The sequence below is a fragment of the Podarcis pityusensis genome (genome assembly GCF_964106645.2).
Source record: "Podarcis pityusensis genome assembly, chromosome: 9".
NCBI classification, from domain to species: Eukaryota; Metazoa; Chordata; class Lepidosauria; order Squamata; family Lacertidae; genus Podarcis; species Podarcis pityusensis.
The window spans coordinates 71,561,986-71,579,202 of NC_138034.1; the positions used below are offsets into that span (position 1 = coordinate 71,561,986).

Genomic DNA, 17,217 nt, shown 5'->3' on the forward strand with positions numbered 1-17,217 from the left:
GGGGGTTGCTTTAAGGATGAACGTGGCCCCAGGGATGAATGGAGCCAAGAATAGCCGCTCGCATCTCTAAGCCTGCGGTGTTCAGCTGGGAAGTCGATCGGTGCGTTTCGTCACACGCTAGTAATTCATCAGCCAGCAGCCCGATTCACAGACAGCGAGGCGAACAGACGTCCCTGCACAACCAAACTTCATTCTCCAGCCACGTCAGGGAGGTAGAGAATGAATCAATCTCAGTTTGGTCACATAACAGGAACGTTGAGCGGAACGCTAGGAAGCCTCATTGTAAGTTACTTTCGGTGGCTAAGAGTAGAGGAAGCCAAAAGGGAGTTTTGACTTGAAGCGGAGAACCCCATTCATTGTTTCATAAAATCATAAAATCATTGTAGAATTGCAGAGTTGGAAGGGGCCACAAGGGTCTTCTAGTCCAGCCCCCTGCAATGCATGGATCTTTTGCCCGATGTGGGGCTTAAACCCAAAACCCTGAAATTGAGGGTCTACCAAGTGAGCTACTCTCAAGCCCTGGGGCCTCCAGGTTTCCTTGGCTCCCTCCAAGTGCAGGGTTCAAATCTCCAGTCATCTGGATAACTCAGTAGACTCGTAATCTGGTGAACCCGGTTCGCGTCCCCGCTCTTCCACATGCAGCTGCTGGGTGACCTTGGGCTAGTGCATGGGTAGGCAAACTAAGGCCTGGGGGCCGGATCCGGCCCAGTCGCCTTCTAAATCTGGCCCACGGACGGTCCGGGAATCAGCGTGTTTTTACATAAGTAGAATGTGTCCTTTTATTTAAAATGCATCTCTGGGTTATTTGTGGGGCCTGCCTGGTGTTTTTACATGAGTAAAATGTGTGCTTTTATTTAAAATGCATCTCTGGGTTATTTTGGGGGCATAGGAATTCGTTCATCCCCCCCCCCAAAAAAATATAGTCTGGCCCCCACAAGGTCTGAGGGACAGTGGACCAGCCCCTGCTGAAAAAATTTGCTGACCCCTGGGCTAGTCACACTTCTCTGAAGTCTCTCAGCCCCACTCACCTCACAGAGTGTTTGTTGTGGGGGAGGAAGGGAAAGGAGAATGTTAGTCGCTTTGAGACTCCTTAGGGTAGTGATAAAGTGGGATATCAAATCCAAACTCCTTCTTCTTCTTCTTCTTCTTCTTCTTCTTCTTCTTCTTCTTCTTCTTCTTCGTCTTCTTCTTCTAACCATATGCTGTATTTGATGCTTATGGTCTGTAGAATAGTAGAGTTGGAAGGGACCACAAGGGTCATCTAGTCCAACCCTTTACGATGCAGGAATATTTTGCCCAACATGGGACTCGAACCCAGGACCCTGACATTAAGAGTCCCATACTTCACTAACTCAGCTATCCAGGGAGACTTAAAAGGCAAACAACAAAGCTAGGACCATTTCCTAATACTGGAAAGAAGGGAGACGGTGACACGTCATTCATTTTTTGCATTTATAACTCACTTTTTTCCACGCATGCCCACACAAAGACACACCTACCTTCCTCTCGATGCAGTCAAGCAGTATTCAAGGGAACATCCCAGTCAAGCATCTCAAGGGAACATCCCAGGATAGGTGCCAACTCCCTGGGGCCTTGGGTGCCCAAACACCCCAAAATTTCCCCATGAAGGGGCCTGGCACCCACACATTTTGGTGCCAGGGCCGTGCACGCTGTAATGCACCCACAACCCCAGACACCCACAGTCGTGGGGCCCAGATGGCACTGCTGCTTCCCAGACAGGCCAACGAGTTCAAGGAGGGCACAGGGCAGGGCAAGGGGGGGCTGCAGGCTGGGTAGGGTCCCCAGAGGCAGGCAGAGAGGCCTGGAGCTGTGCACCCGTCAATCTTTTCTGTGTCAAACTCAGGCAGCTGCCTGCGTTCCTAACTCTAGTGCAGGCGCCATTCAGGCAGGTACCAAAAAGGGAGAGAAAGGGGGCTATATTGGGCACACATTTGCATCGTATTTGCATGCCCCAATTTATATGCACAGAGGCAAAAGAGTTAGAAACAGTTGCTGAAATTGCAGTCGAAGTGCAATCGGTCTGCTGCCCAGGTGTTAAGGTCTTGGTGGGCACCGCTTCTCAGGTCCCCCAATTCTCTGGTCTTTGACAAGACAGCCCCTTAAAGAGAGGACCCTGACGAACAGAGGAATACCCTCCGTAAAGCAGGAACACCTGAATGAAAATGAATGTTGTGGATGAGCACAGTTGCCGCTATCGGCCGAATTGCATATATCCCAGCCTCCATCTCTCCCTTCCTCCAAGCCGAGGTCTAAAAAATCTGGCTGGCTTGTCTGTTTTCCAAATGCTTTTCACAGGCCCTTTCTCCCCACCAAAGGGGCAGAGGAAGCCATGTAGAAGCAAGCTACTCTCCTGCTGGAATAAACCACTGCTGTTTGGGAAATCAGGATGGACCGGTACAGCCCAAAGTGTTAAGTTGTGGGTGAACATATCAGACGACACAGCAATTCTTCAGACAGCTCTTGTTTATTCACAGGCCAGAACTGAACTGAACAGAAGGGTTCAGCCAACCTGCTTATATAGAGCTCCACTACAAAGCAACAGTAACAACTTTCTGTAACTATCCAATCACTGGATGTCACTTTCAATTCCTTATTTGCATATGCGGACCTGGTGAAAACTATCTACAGTATCCCCCTGCTGGCCCAGGGTGAGAACTTCAGTACATAACACAAAGCATCTAATTTGGTCAATAAAGACCACAACGGTCCATCCTCACTCCAGAAATATTGGTAATTTTTTTTTTATTTCTCTCTGGGAAATAGCTCTCTGGTGGTCCACCTCCTATATCTGTGGGCCCCCAACCGTGGACTTGCTCAGCGATGGCGGGGATCAGCTGCAAACCACCATTTTTATCTTTCCCATAATGCCCTGGAGTGGTGTTACCTCAGGGGCATTGTGGGAAATCCAAAAGGGTGGCTCGCAGACCCAGGGCAGGTGTCAGTGCCGGTGGGCCTTGCCGGAGGATGTTGGACCTGCTTTGCGGGATAAAAAATAAATAGTATTTATTTTTAAATACTATACTATTTTTAAATAGTATAGAGCTGGAAGGGCCTATGAGGGCCATCTAGTCCAACCCCTTGCAATGCAGGAATCTTTTGCCCAACGTGGGGCTTGAACACAGGGATTATGAGTCTCTACCAACATAGCTATCCCTGCCCCGAGGAACTTTTTGTCTTAAATTTGACACACCGCAGGGGCAATGGACGGAAGGAGGTTCAATTGGGGGGGGGGATGTGTTTATTTCACAGAACGGTTGGCTTTTGAGGAGGGAGTTGAAGGGGGAGAGCGAAAAAAGAGCATCACCAAGGTATTTTGGGAGTCGGTTCCAGGCTGCTCCAGAATGCAAGTCTGGTGATAAACAAATGCCCTTCCAAAAGGGACTTGAGGCTTGCCAATTGCGGCACAAGAAACCTCTCAAAGATTCTGGCTGCATCCCTGCCTGGGATTCCAGAATAATAGCTCGGCTGTTTTGTTTAAAAGTGAGAGAGAGAGAGCATAACACGTGACCTCCTCTTTTGGGGAGATGTGTGAAATAGCATGACAATTTAACAAACAACACAGACTAATCATAGAATTCTAGAGTTGGAAGGGCCCAGTGGTCATCTAGTCCAACCCCCTGAAATGCAGGAATCTCAACCAGATCATCCACGACAAATGGCCATCCAACCTCTGCTTAAAAAGGAGAGTCCACCACCACTCCTGGGAATCTGTTCCGCTGCCGAAAAGCTCTTACTGTCGGAAAGTTTTTTGCCAAACTTTTGGTCGGAATCTCCTTTCTTGCAACTTAAAGCCCTTGATTCGAGTCCTACCCTCCAGAGCAGGAAAAAACAAGCATGCCACTGAGATATTTGAAGATGGCTCTCAAATCTCCTCTCAGACTCCCTTTTTTCCAGGCTAAACATCTTTCCAAGCTAAAATCTCTTGTTAGAAGGGGTGTCCATCTTCAATGTTTCTTTTTGTTTTCCATTCCCTGGAACAGTTAACAACATACCAGCTCCAAAATAGCTGCAACTTTTAAGCAAGGGTGTGCTTTTACTCACAACCTTACTGGTTAATATTTGCTGATTAAAATCAGCAAATCACGAAGCTCCCGGCTCTATCATGCAACATTATTACATGAGCACTGTTCCACAGCGTTTGATATTTTCATTTACATACATTCATTCGAAATAAGATGGGTTTATGAAGCAATTCTATATCCTCCCACCACGCTGACGAAGAATTCTATGAAACCGAAACAGTAGTCAATATCCGGAATCACCGTTCAGTGTTGGAAATCATATTTGCTGAATACACAAAGCTTCACAGCTTGTCTTTCATCGTACAAAGTCTGGTACCTCGCTTCATTCAAAGATTTCCAGAGACTTTGAGACTAAAGATTTCATTTTGGACTTGTTATGGTTTGAAGGAATTCTATAAAATATTGTTTATTGCGCATGTACATCGTGTTGCCTAGACATTGCTGATGCAGCCAATCCGTGAAGGGAGCAGGCTTAAAGTCACCACCCTATCACCTGGGATAGCTCAGTGGGTGGAGCATGAGACTCTAAATCTCAGGGTTGTGGATTCGAATCCCACATTGGGCGTGAAGATTCCTGCATTGCAGGGGGTTGGACTGGATGATCCTTGTGGTCCCAACTCTACAATTCTGTAATTCTATGACTTCAAGCCTGCTGAACCGATGCTTTGAAGTCCTGAGGACCGTTGCCTGATGTCACTGTGATGGCAGATGCTTGGCCAGAGAGTTTCCCCATCGACCTTGCCAGAAAGTGCCAGCAAGGTGTAAGGAAGTTAAGGATTTGGCCCACCCACCAGATCCAGTTCATTTCTGGCACGTAGGCGACCCTGAGCTGAGCTGGAGAACCGAAAGGTCTGACTCTGTAGACATCATTTTCCTGTGTTTGGTTTGTCAGTGCAACTCACGAGAGCTTGAAGTCTGTATTCAGGGTCTACTTATGTTCTTGTGAATGAATATATCACTTGCCCTGGAATCTTGCAGCTTCTGAAAGTGAAGCCCACAGTTCAGACTCTGCAAAATCAGGACCCCCACAATGTTGCTGGGTGTTTTTCTTTCTCCCCACTACAAACAGGTCCCGGAAGCTCCTTTTCTCAGCCAGCAAACTATGGGGCTGTATTGTGAGAGGGTGTTTTCTGTTCTCGCTTTCAGGATTCCGATGTTTCCTTGCCCTGCGATGCCAAGCGCTCCGCTCGGAGCTGTTTTGACACCGGGGTTTAGCACCAGTGCCTTGGAAGCGCATGCTATTTACCCATAATACAAATTAACACCGCAGTCACGCAGCGTCATGATTCATCTAAAATTAAAAAACAGTCAGGCTGAGTCAGAGAGTTATTCTTAGCGTTCCCTGGGCAATAGCCACGGAGGCCGGGCAGAGTGCAAGAGAGCCATCTGCTGGACAGAGATGGGCAACGCCATGTGCCGGAACTCCGAGAGGGTTAATGGGGGATTAATGGGGACAAATCGGGATTAATAGACAAGAGAGGATTTGATGCTTGCACAAGAAAGCCTCTTCCAATTATCCAAGAACATCATGCCACAATCAAAGGACTGGCCCTGCTGGCTTCTCAGCCGTTCCACTTTCTATTTCTGAAGGCAAAACTCCAGGAATGGATAATGGCATTAGGGCAAGCGCTCATTATCGCTTTTGGGAGAAAAATCTCGCCTTGAGGTTTCGGCCGAGGCTGGGCTGACACACGAACACCCAGACACAATCCATTCCCAGTAATAACGTAGACCAGGCTTCCCCAACCTGGTGCCCTCCGGATGCATCAGACTTCCTGCATTTCAGGAGGTTGGACTAGATGACCCTTGGCGCCCCTTCCAACTCTACATTCACTTTTTTTGCTTTTGTTTTTCACATGTACTTTGGGTTTTTATATTGTGTTGTAACCGCCCTGAGACCTGCGGGTATAGGATGGTATACAAATTGTTGCTGTTGTTTTCTGCGATTCTACAGACCCCATCTACCCCAGCCTGGGGCCATGCTAAAGGGTGTGAGGTTTGGAGACGCCAGTCTAGAGTCAACAAATTTAGGCTGCAATCCTAATCTCGCTTATTTCGAAGTAAACCCCGCTGAAATTTTGCATGGCGTTGAACCTTGGGCATCCTGTCCAACTCTACAGTTCTATGAACCCAAGTGGGACTTACTTCTGAGTAGTGATGGTTAGGGTTGCCTGTAATTTATTAGATTCTCTTTAGACTCTGGGACAGGTGTAAAAAATCAGACCCTGGTTTGACATCCTTGACGTGAATCAGGGCCTGGAGATTTCGGTCTCTGCATCCCTGGAGACGGAGTCCTCTTGGTTCCCTGCATATAATAATAATAATAATAATAACAACAACTATTATTATTATTATTATTATTATTATTTATACCCCGCCCATCTGGCTGGGCTTCCCCAGCCACTCTGGGCGGCTTCCAACAAAATATTAAAATACCGTAATACATCAAACATTAAAAGCTTCCCTAAACAGGGCTGCCTTCAGATGTCTTCTAAAAGTCTGGTAGTTGTTGTTCTCTTTGACATCTGATGGGAGGGCATTCCACAGAGCGGGTGCCACTACCGAGAAGGCCCTCTGCCTGGTTCCCTGTAACTTGGCTTCTCGCAGGGAGGGAGCCGCCAGAAGGCCCTCAGCGCTGGACGTCAGTGTCCAGGTAGAACAATGGGGGTGGAGACGCTCCTTCAAATCTCATTATGATCTGTAGGTGAGGGGAAGGGCTTGGGGGGGGGGCTCCATTTCTGGTGAAGAAGCAGGGGCTGCCCCCCATGGGTGCCATTGCATGAGCAATCCATCCAAACATTAAGAATCACAGGAATGCAGTACCGGATATATGTATAAGCTAAAAAAGCTATTAGCTTAGGGCCCCACTCTCTTGGAAACCCCCCAAAAAAATTAAAGGGGAAAAAACTGGATGTACATTTCCAAAATTTAAATAAGAAACAAATGAAATAAAACCTACATTCAGCAACAGTATTTTGTGTTGTGTAGGCCCCTGTGATGTAAGGCATGGGCCCCACCTGCTAGCCTGCTCCCTAAAATATCACTGGTTTGCTCATTTCTATATATAGGGTTCCTACATTCTGCATGTCAGGACGCGGGTGGCGCTGCGGTCTAAACCACTGAGCCTAGGGCTTGCCGATCAGAAGGTCAGCGGTTCGAATACCCGCGACGGGGTGAACTCCTGTTTCTTGGTCCCTGCTCCTGCCAACCTAGCAGTTTGAAAGCACGTCAAAGTGCAAGTAGATAAATAGGTACCACTCCAGCGGAAAGGTAAACGGCCTTTCCATGCGCTGCTCTGGTCCGCCAGAAGCAGCTTAGCCATGCTGGCCACATGACCCGGAAGCTGTACGCCGGCTCCCTCGGCCAATAAAGCGAGATGAGCGCTGCAACCCCAGAGTCGTCTGTGACTGGACCTAACGGTCAGGGGTCCCTTTACCTTTTTTTATACATTCTGCATGGACTGGTTGCATGGCAACATGTGCAAATGGCTTTAGATACCTATTTTTTGTTGTTGTTTAGTCGTGTCCGACTCTTCGTGACCCCATGGACCAGAGCACGCCATGCACATCTGTCTTCCACTGCCTCCCTCAGTTTGGTCAAACTCATGCTGGTAGCTTCGAAGACACTATCCAACCATCTCGTCCTCTGTCGTCCCCTTCTCTTTGTGCCCTCCATCTTTCCCAACATCAGGGTCTTTTCCAGGGAGTCTTCTCTTCTCATGAGGTAGCCAACGTCTTGGTGCCTCAGCTTCACGATCTGTCCTTCCAGTGAGCCTCAGGGCTGATTTCCTTAAGGATGGATAGGTTTGATCTTCTTGCAGTCCATGGGACTCTCAAGAGTCTCCTCCAGCACCATAATTCAAAAGCATCAATTCTTCGGCGATCAGCCTTCTTTATGTTCCAGCTCTTACTTCCATACATCACTACTGGGAAAACCATAGCTTTTACTATACGGACCTTTGTTGGCAAGGTGATGTCTCTACTTTTTAAGATGCTGTCTAGGTTTGTCATTGCTTTTCTCCCAAAAAGCAGGCGTCTCTTAATTTCGTGGCTGCTGTCACCATCTGCAGTGATCATGGAGCCCAAGAAAGTAAAATCTCTCAGTGCCTCCATTTCTTCCCCTTCTATTTGCCAGGAGGTGATGGGCCCAGTGACCATGATCTTCGTTTTTTTGATGTTGAGCTTCAGACCATATTTTGCACTCTCCTCTTTCACCCTCAAATAAAGGTTCTTTAATTCCTCCTCACTTTCTGCCATCAAGGTTGTGTCATCTGTATATTTGAGGTTGTTGATATTTCTTCCGGCAATCTTAATTCCGGCTAGGGATTCATCCAGCCCAGCCTTTCGCATGATGAATTCTGCATATAAGTTAAATATGCAGGGATACAACTTACAGTGGTGCCTCGCAAGACGATATTAATCCGTTCCGCGAGTCTCTTCGTCTTGCGGTTTTTTCGTCTTGCGAAACATGGCTATTAGCGGCTTAGCGGCTTAGCGGCTATTAACGGCTTAGCGGCTTTAAGAAAAAGGAAACAAACTCGCAAGACGTTTCGTCTTGCGGAACGACTCAAAAAACGGAAAACTCTTTCGTCTAGCGAGTTTTTCGTCTTGCGAGGCATTCGTCTTGCGGGGCACCACTGTATATGCAGAATTCATCATGCGAAAGGCTGGGCTGGATACCTATTAGGTCCATAAATTACCATATAGGATATATTCAACACAAAAAACAGCGACAGTTTGTTGTTGACAAAGGACAGCTGGGCGTATAAAGGGCCCCATTACCTTCAGTAGCTTAGGGCCTCATCAAACCTAAAGCCGGCCCTGCAGGAATGTGTTGAAGCCATAACTCTGGGGTCTGGATCTTGGGTCCAGAAAGGATCCCACCCCCATTCTACCTTCGACCGCACCTTAATGGTCTGAGCACACGTATCAAAGGGGGCTTCCCAACAAAAAAATGAGCTAGTTAGAGCTTCAGTGACACACTGGGCAATAGATATGGAACACAGTATAGGTTTTAACTTCCGGGGAAAACTCTGGAAAAGTCACTTGAAGTTCACAGCACGTTATTCTGTGAAGGAGAAGTACTTGAAAATGATTTGCAGATGGTATTTAACTCAGAGTAGGTTTGCTAAGATGTATAAGACTGGATCAGATAAGTGTTGGAGATGCAAAGAGGTGGAGGGAACGTTCTTTCAGATGTACAAGATGGACTTGTAAAAGGGTAAAAGAGTATTGAGAAATGATCCATAGTGAATTGAAAAAAAAGTTTAAATGTACTTTCCCCCAAAAAATCAGAGTCTTTTATGTTGGGGATAATTCAGATTGAAATTCCCAGGTGTCAAAAAAAGGTTATTTATGTGTGCTGTTACTGTGGCCCATGTTTTGTTAGCCCCAAAATGGAAAACGAGCAAAGAAGAATGGCAGCTTAAGTTGACAGAATATGCACAACTCTCAGACTTAACATATAGAATAAGAGAACAAGAAGAACATATGTTTTAAAAAGTTTGGAAAGTGTTTATAGAATATATGGGAAATAATTGCGTACAGCTGAAAACTCTGGCAGCGTTAAGATGAATTCAACAGTGTAAATAAGTTTTGAGGGATGCAATAAGTTAGATTCAGTGTTTGATGTGTAGGGGAGAGAGTTCAAACCCTTTCTGAACCATGCAGCACACTGTTTGGCCACGGGCCCCAGAAGACCAGACCAGATGCTCTCACACAGTGACAGGTTAAACAGATGTTGCTGCAGCATGGATCGCTCCAGTTTAGGGTCCTAGCCAGCCAGCCATGCCCTCTTGCAGGATATTCCATTTTCTTCAGACACGCTTCCATTTTCCAGCATCCCCTTCCCCAACAGTCAGCACTCCATAGCAACTGAGCATGTGAAGTCTGCAACGGGATGCAATGTGATCCTTCTGTAAACCTTGGGTTTTCCTGAGCCAGGTGAAACCTTCCACTTCTGCATGAACTGTTCTGGCTCTGCAGGGTCAGCACTCACCCTCCAGACATGACTGTTGGAGGGATGTAATAATAATAATAATAATAATAGGGAATAATAATGTTTAGGGAAGCTTTTAATGCTTAACAGACTATTGTATTTTAATATTTTGTTGGAAGCCACCCAGAGTGGCTGGGAAAACCCAGCTAGATGGGAGGGGTATAAATAATAAATTATTATTATTATTATTATTATGCCCATCAGATTGGGTTGCCACTCTGGGCGGCTCCCAACAAAATACTTAAAACACAAGAAAACATCAAACACTAAAAACTTCCCTACCCAGGGCTGCCTTCAAATGTCTAGAAGGGATATTTAGATTCCAGCATTGCTAGGGTTGGACTAGATGACCATTGGGTCCCTTCCAACTCTACAATTCTACAATTTTATAATTCTAAGATTCTGTGATGCTAAGAGGGATAGAACTACCTAAACTGTATAGAAATTTATTCATGTATGCAACTACAGTAGCGAGAATGTTACTTGCCCAAAAATGGAAAGAAGAAGTTCCAGCAAAGGAAGAATGGATACAAAAACTTTTGGAATATGCAGAAATGGCGAAACTTACCAGAAGAATAAGAAATCAAGAGAACAAACTTTTTTATAAAAGAATGGAAATGGTTTAGTGAATATTTACAGATAAATTGTAAACAGATAAAAACACTGACAAGATTACTGTAATAACCCGCAGCTACATAAGATTATATATTTAAAGAAGATAAGTAAATGAGTAAGTTAAGATAATTTAGATAATGCAAAAGATATTAAAAATAAATTTAAGGAGCCACAGAAAGAGGGGGAAGGAAGTCAAGTTTTAAAATGTCTAAATGTCTAAAGACCTTTTTTTGCTTTACTGTTTTGTAATTAATATTGTGTTTATCAATATTTTCATTTGTTTTTGTTTTCTTTTTTGGTGCATCAAAAAAATATATGTCAAAATGACTGTAAAATCAGTGAAAAGTATGTATCTGAAAAGTATAATTAAAATTTAAAAGGAAAAAAAAGATTCTGTGATGCTAAGGTCCGTGGTCTGACCCTGCAAAAGCCATTCTTACGTTCTTGCCTTGTTTTCTCTCCCATCTCCCGCCCAGGTTCCTTCTTCCCTTCCCTGAAGCCATCGGGGATGCTCTTTAAAGTCATCTTCTGGTTGGGCTACTTCAACAGCTGCGTCAACCCCATCATCTACCCTTGCTCGAGCAAAGAGTTCAAGAGGGCTTTCACCCGCCTCCTCAAGTGCCAGTGCCGGAGGAGGAGGAGGCCCATTTGGAGGGTCTACGACAACCACTGGCGAGGGGCCTCCATGAACGGGTCGGGCCAAGACTCCGAGAGGGAGCCCAGGTCCAGGATCTCCACGCTCAACGGCTCCTTCATGTTGAACTCGGGCAGCTTGGAAAGAGCCAGCAAACGGAGGACTCTGAACTTCAAGAGGTGGAGACTCTTTTCGCCTTTCCAGAAGCCCTCCACCCAGCTGAAGGAAAAAATGAACAGCCTCTCGCAGAAAATCCGGGGCAGCTCCGTCAAAGGGGGCGCCGTGGCCTCGTACAAGACGGAGGTGGAGTCGGTCTCCATTGGGATCCCCAATGAGTTCATGGAGTGCATTGAGTACCAAATGTACGACGATTTGACGGACTCCGAGTCCTGCGGGCTTAAGGAGACGGATATTTAATTGCCAGCAGGGATCTCTGCCCTTTGGGGTTCTGTTTTCTTTTGTCGATGTCTCTCGCGCAGTGGTTGGCTGTCAAAAGGGGGGCAGGTAGACTCAAGTGGATGCCCTGGGAGCTGAGTGCGGGAGCCCGAGTTTTGAGTACAAAAGGCCCCATGCTCTGTCCCAAGCCATCTCCCGTCCAAGAAGGGTCTCAGGTAGCAAAAACTGAGGAAGAAAATGTCTCCTCCGCCAGATACCTTGGGGAGCCTCTGCCTGGCCATGTAGGCAATACTGATTCAGTTGTGTCTGACTCAGGATAAGGCAGATTATAAACTGTTTGATTTGAACCCGGTCCTTTCCCTCAGCTGTCATCAGACTTGGAATCTGCGAGAGGAGAAGTTGCCACCAGTTCCTTCCACCAGGCAAAGTCCACCGGAATGAAAGATGGTTGGCAAATACCCGATTTTAAGCCCAGGTGTGGGGTGCCCCATTTTGTACTGGTGCTCAGAATATTGCGGTTGAATCCGCCATGGATCTGGATAGGACCCTTCGAGGTCTACATGGGCAGGTCCAGCTCAACGGACTCCCATGAGCGTTGGGGTAGTCCATGGAAGAAGAGTTTGTCAGCGCAGGAGACAGAGCAGTGAGAAATAACTGTTTCTCTTATAGGCAAGGGGGTGGTCTTGGTAGGGTTGGGAAACCCTTTTTAATCTGTGCCCCCCCAAATACTCAGCACCAGGGAAACCCCAAGTATTTGCCTAGAAACCCCAAAATGCATAAATTAATGGCACAAGTCAATAGATGGGTTTGGGGGGTTTTTACATAAAATTGCCCAACTGTTACTCTTTATTCTGAGCTCTTGGTTGCAGAAAACTGCAATTTTTGGCCATGTGGAGTGAAATATACTCGGAGTCGAGAGTGGATTTCATGCTCTTTATTCAGCTCATAGCGGTGAGGAGGAATAGAAGTTCCCCCAGGATGTCTGCTTTATATACATTATTTACACAATGGGCCCCACGTGATTGGCTAATTCTGGGATTCACCTGTAGACCAATCAGGTGCGGATTCACTTCCACGTGGAGCTGGATTGGGTGGCTCCTGTGGACCAATCAGACTGCTGCATTCTTGATCCTATTGTTCTAGGACCAATCAGACTGCTGCATTCTGAATCCTATTGTTCTAGGGCCAATCAGACTGCTGCATTCTGAATCCTATTGTTCTAGGGCCAATCAGACTGCTGCATTCTGAATCCTATTGTTCTAGGACCAATCAGACTGCTGCCTTTTGGATCCTATTGTTCTAGGGCCAATCAGACTGCTGCATTCTGAATCCTATTGTTCTAGGGCCAATCAGACTGCTGCATTTTGGATCCTATTCAACTCAGTACATAACATGGAAGCAGGAGAGGTAAGGGCATGTGACCTCAGGCAAGAGGGGGAAAGAGGGTAGCCAATCAGAGAGCTCACAGAAGCTCCACCCCTTGATCCAGAGGGGAGGAGGAACAGAGTCCAACACAGAATATCTCTTTCATGTCATTGTTGTTTTGAGGGAAAAAGCAAGACGGAGGGAATATCTGCTTGGAGTGCAACTTTCTGAGGGACACAAATGTGGCCCCCAAGGCCTCCTATCAGGCCCTTGGAACACTCTCCAGGTCACGCCCTCCCCTCAGGCCACACCCCTTACTGTCCCTGCTTTGCATCCCGAGTGTTTCTGCTTGGCTCAAGTGTGCCCTTGAATTCTGACGATGCCTTTTGCTTCTCTGGATGGAAGATGGAGAGCAATGTGTGTTTGTGTGAATGTGCGGAAACATGCCTACTGTGCAAAGGTAGCATTTGCATTCATTGCTCCGCCCATGTCTGCCTCTGACTCCGCCCACTGCCAGCATACAGCCCTCAGAAAGCTACCCAGCTGGGAAGGCGGCCCTTTGTGTGAAAAAGGTTGTGCCCTCCAGGTTTAGAGAACAGGAGATGTCCCCATTTTCAAAATTTATTCCTGCAACAAAGTGGTCTAGAAGCTTGCTTTCTAACTGGGGTTTTGAAAAACCCAAATCTGATGTTCTTTAGATTTAAAAGAAAAGAAATGCCGAAAACATCAGAAATCCTAAAAGCAGATCAAATGTAACTTAGCTATGAAGTGAGGTCAAGTCAGTACAGTGGTACCTTGGCTTATAAACACCTTGGGTTACAAACACTTCAGGTTACAGACTCCGCTAACCCGGAAGTAGTACCTCAGGTTAAGAACTTTACCTCAGGATGAGAACAGAAATCGTGCGGTGGCAGCGGGAGGCCCCATTAGCTAAAGTAGTACCTCAGGTTAAGAATAGTTTCAGGTTAAGAACGGACCTCCAGAACAAATTAAGTTCGTAACCAGAGGTACCACTGTATTACAATAGGGACCTTTTTTAAAAAAACAAGGATGGGGACAAGGTCTCCTTAATCCATTTGGAGAGATTGTCAGCTTCACCACTGGACTCATTCATACGACGAGGAGAATTTAGCCACCTCCAATTTGGTTAGGGGATTGTGATAAAATTCACTTCGCCACAATGACTGGTGTGGCAGACAACCAGCCCTCCACATGAGTCCACACTGCTATGATTGTCTGTTTGTATGGAGGCCGAAATGACTATGAGTTGATGACAGTCACTCAACGGTGAGGGGAAATCACTCCGCATATGCTCATGCATGGAAAGCAATCCCCACCCCCCACCCGACTGCCAGAAATCTTATTTAGCCAGCTTGGCGCCGCTCATTGCCAGCATGCTTTCAAGTGACTCTTTGTGGTCATGTGGACTAGAAACCTGAAGCAAGAATGAAAGCACAGGTTCGGTGGAAGCACAAGTTCATGCCCAGCACCCAGAATTCTGAGAGTGTTTAGATTTGCACAAAACAGAAGCATCGACCAAAGAAGGAAAAACTGGTAGGACTTGCAAAGGTTTCCACCTTGATTCAACCTCTAAACTGAGGTTTACAGTTGCGTTCCAAGGGTAGCAACTGTGATTTTACAGTGAGAAAAGGGAAGGAAGGAAGGAAGGAAGGAAGGAAGGAAGGAAGGAAGGAAGGAAGGAAGGAACTGTAGGTGGATGGTGGGACAGCAAGAAAGGGCTGTATGTACATTTTTCTATTCCCTTTTCTCTGTGCTGTCACAGCACACGCCGACTGGATGAATTTCAGGCGGCCATTCTGGTGTTTGTCAAAATATTTTCCCCAAGGCAGCCAATAATGTCAGGCAAAAACTGGCCCTCATTGAGCTGACACAACTCCATCTGGTCTGCGTGTGTTTCTGAGATAACATTTGCCAAAATTAATGATTGGAAAGAACCGGCGACTGCATGTAGACCCTATGAACCCCCAGATTTCTTAAATCCCTGGCAAAATTCCCAATAGGACAACTTGGATCAAAATGTGATTCCTCCCCCCCTCACAATCCCTTTCGTTTTTTATTTGGACCTGGGTGGCAGCCAGCAAATCATGGCCCATAGCAACTACGAATCAAACCCAAGCGCTGAAAATAGCATCGTAGCCATTGAACGCCGCCTGTAGTTGTTTTCATAAGGAAACAACTTTGGCCATCAAAACCCCGTTGGCGCAGAGTCAAAATTCCACTTGAGGTCAATGGGAAGGCTTGAATGTAGAATTTTATTTTTTTTAAAAACAGTTAATGTGGAGTACTACTAAAGTCTGTGGATTTCTGTTGATTTGGGATCAAAACGGACAGCATCCATGCAATGCACAGATTGCTGCGCATGATGCTTCACAAACATTGAGGTAATAGTCAGGATACAATGAATATTCTCTAGTTTTGCTTTTTTCCCCCCCCACCAAACTAAAGATAGACATTTTGGTCGGTTGGAAAGATGTATTTAAAAACATTGGAAATTACCGGACATTTAGTCATTCTTGCCCAATGATACCATGCGTGAGCATGATGGTGTCACGATGCCGTATAGCCAATGGTATTTGGCCGTGTGAGGACATGACCGAGGGCAATTCTTGGGTGCCGTGAGGGCAGTGCTTCCTGGATTACTCTCTACTAGGAGAGCTTCCTGCGAAGCTTTTGCAGGCAACCATTCTTTTCCCATGACATGAAAAGCTGCTGTAAGATGGGCTTTTCTGTGACTCAAGCTTTCCTAGGCAGCAATATATATATGGCGGGTGTTGCACAGTGAGTGGAGGAGATAAATCAGATTCTTAACAGGAATACTAAACATATGCTCTCTCCTGGAGCACTGACTGCTGTGATTGCAATGCATACACAATTGGGGAAGCAGTTCTTTTCTAGTAACAACAAAATGTTTGCAGCTTTGCTAAGCCCCCATGAGACACTTACAATTTGTTAATGGAATCCCACCCTGCCATCTGTTGCCACAATTGTCCTTTGATGCCACTCTGTTTTAAGCACAGAGAGTGTAAATGAGAGGTGGTCAGCTTGTATCTGGAGAACTGTGTCCGATCCTAGGTGCAGAATTGTAGCGTTGGAAGGGACCCAATGGATCATCTAGTCCAATCCCCGACGATGAAAGGGGAATAAAACAAAATAAACATAAAGATATAAAACCTGGTCAGCTCGTATTAAAAATGCAATTAAAATCCATTTGAAAATAAGCATGCATACAAGTTGATGTAAGCCCTCCAGAGGCCCAAACTGGTATCCACCCAAGACTGGAGTTCATAGAAAATATGTTTTCCAATTTAGCCAGGGTGTGGTGAGGTCCTCAGACTGTTGCTTAGTAGATGGTGGGTATTTATTCTTTCAGGCACAAAGTTAAGGTCTTTAAGTGACCATAGCAGCTCAGAAAATCCACTTTAGTTGTCCTGATACATACTACAGGAATATGATTGAATAGTACACGAACATCTGCAAATATCAAAGGTTCTGCCAGCACAAAATTGATACAGACAGCAACTTCAGACCCAAAAGGTGTATATCTGGTGGCATTTTCCACATCACAACTCCAGCATCTTTCTGTATCAGACAATACTTCTTATAAAGACATTGTGGAGCCCAATACACCCCAAACATCCATTTTTGCTGGCACAGTCTCAATTTTGGATTGAGGGAAACATTCTGCATAGATCCTAAAGCAATTTTCCATTGTTTAGCTTGTGTAACACATTCTAATTCTCTATTCCATGCCACTGCATGTCCAGAGGAGGAGAGCCAGGATGGTAAATAAAGTCCTACAAGGTCCAGTAGAAAGAACTGGGAAAGTTTAGCTTGGGGATGGGGAGGATGGGGAAGGTGGGGAAGGGGAAGCAGAATAACAGTCTCCAAACATCTGAAGGGCTGCCATGCAGATATGCTGATATGCTGGTGGGCATCTCTCTTGCCCCAGAGTGCAAGATAGGAGCCAACAGTTAGAAATGGCAGGCGAGCAGATTTTGATTAAACTTTGGGAGACATCCTTGGGGTGTGGGGGCTCTCCTTTACTGGGGGTGTTTTGGCAGGCTGGCTATTGGTCAGAAATAGTATACCCACATCTTGAGGTCAGGTTGGATGGCCTCAAGGTGGATTCTGATGCTGTGGAGTCTG

The 17,217-nt window shown here is 46.1% G+C and overlaps 1 protein-coding gene across 1 annotated transcript in view; it reads left to right on the forward strand.

Annotated features, from left to right (window-relative positions):
• The window catches only part of ADRA1D (adrenoceptor alpha 1D), a 64,398-nt gene extending 49,072 nt beyond the window's left edge, over positions 1-15,326 (forward strand). Inside the window, exon 2 of the mRNA XM_081020928.1 lies at positions 11,132-15,326. Within this exon, the coding sequence (XP_080877054.1) occupies positions 11,132-11,706 (575 nt within the window). The 3' untranslated portion in view covers positions 11,707-15,326. The remainder of the gene's footprint in view (positions 1-11,131) is intronic.
• Positions 15,327-17,217: the final 1,891 nt, after the last annotated feature.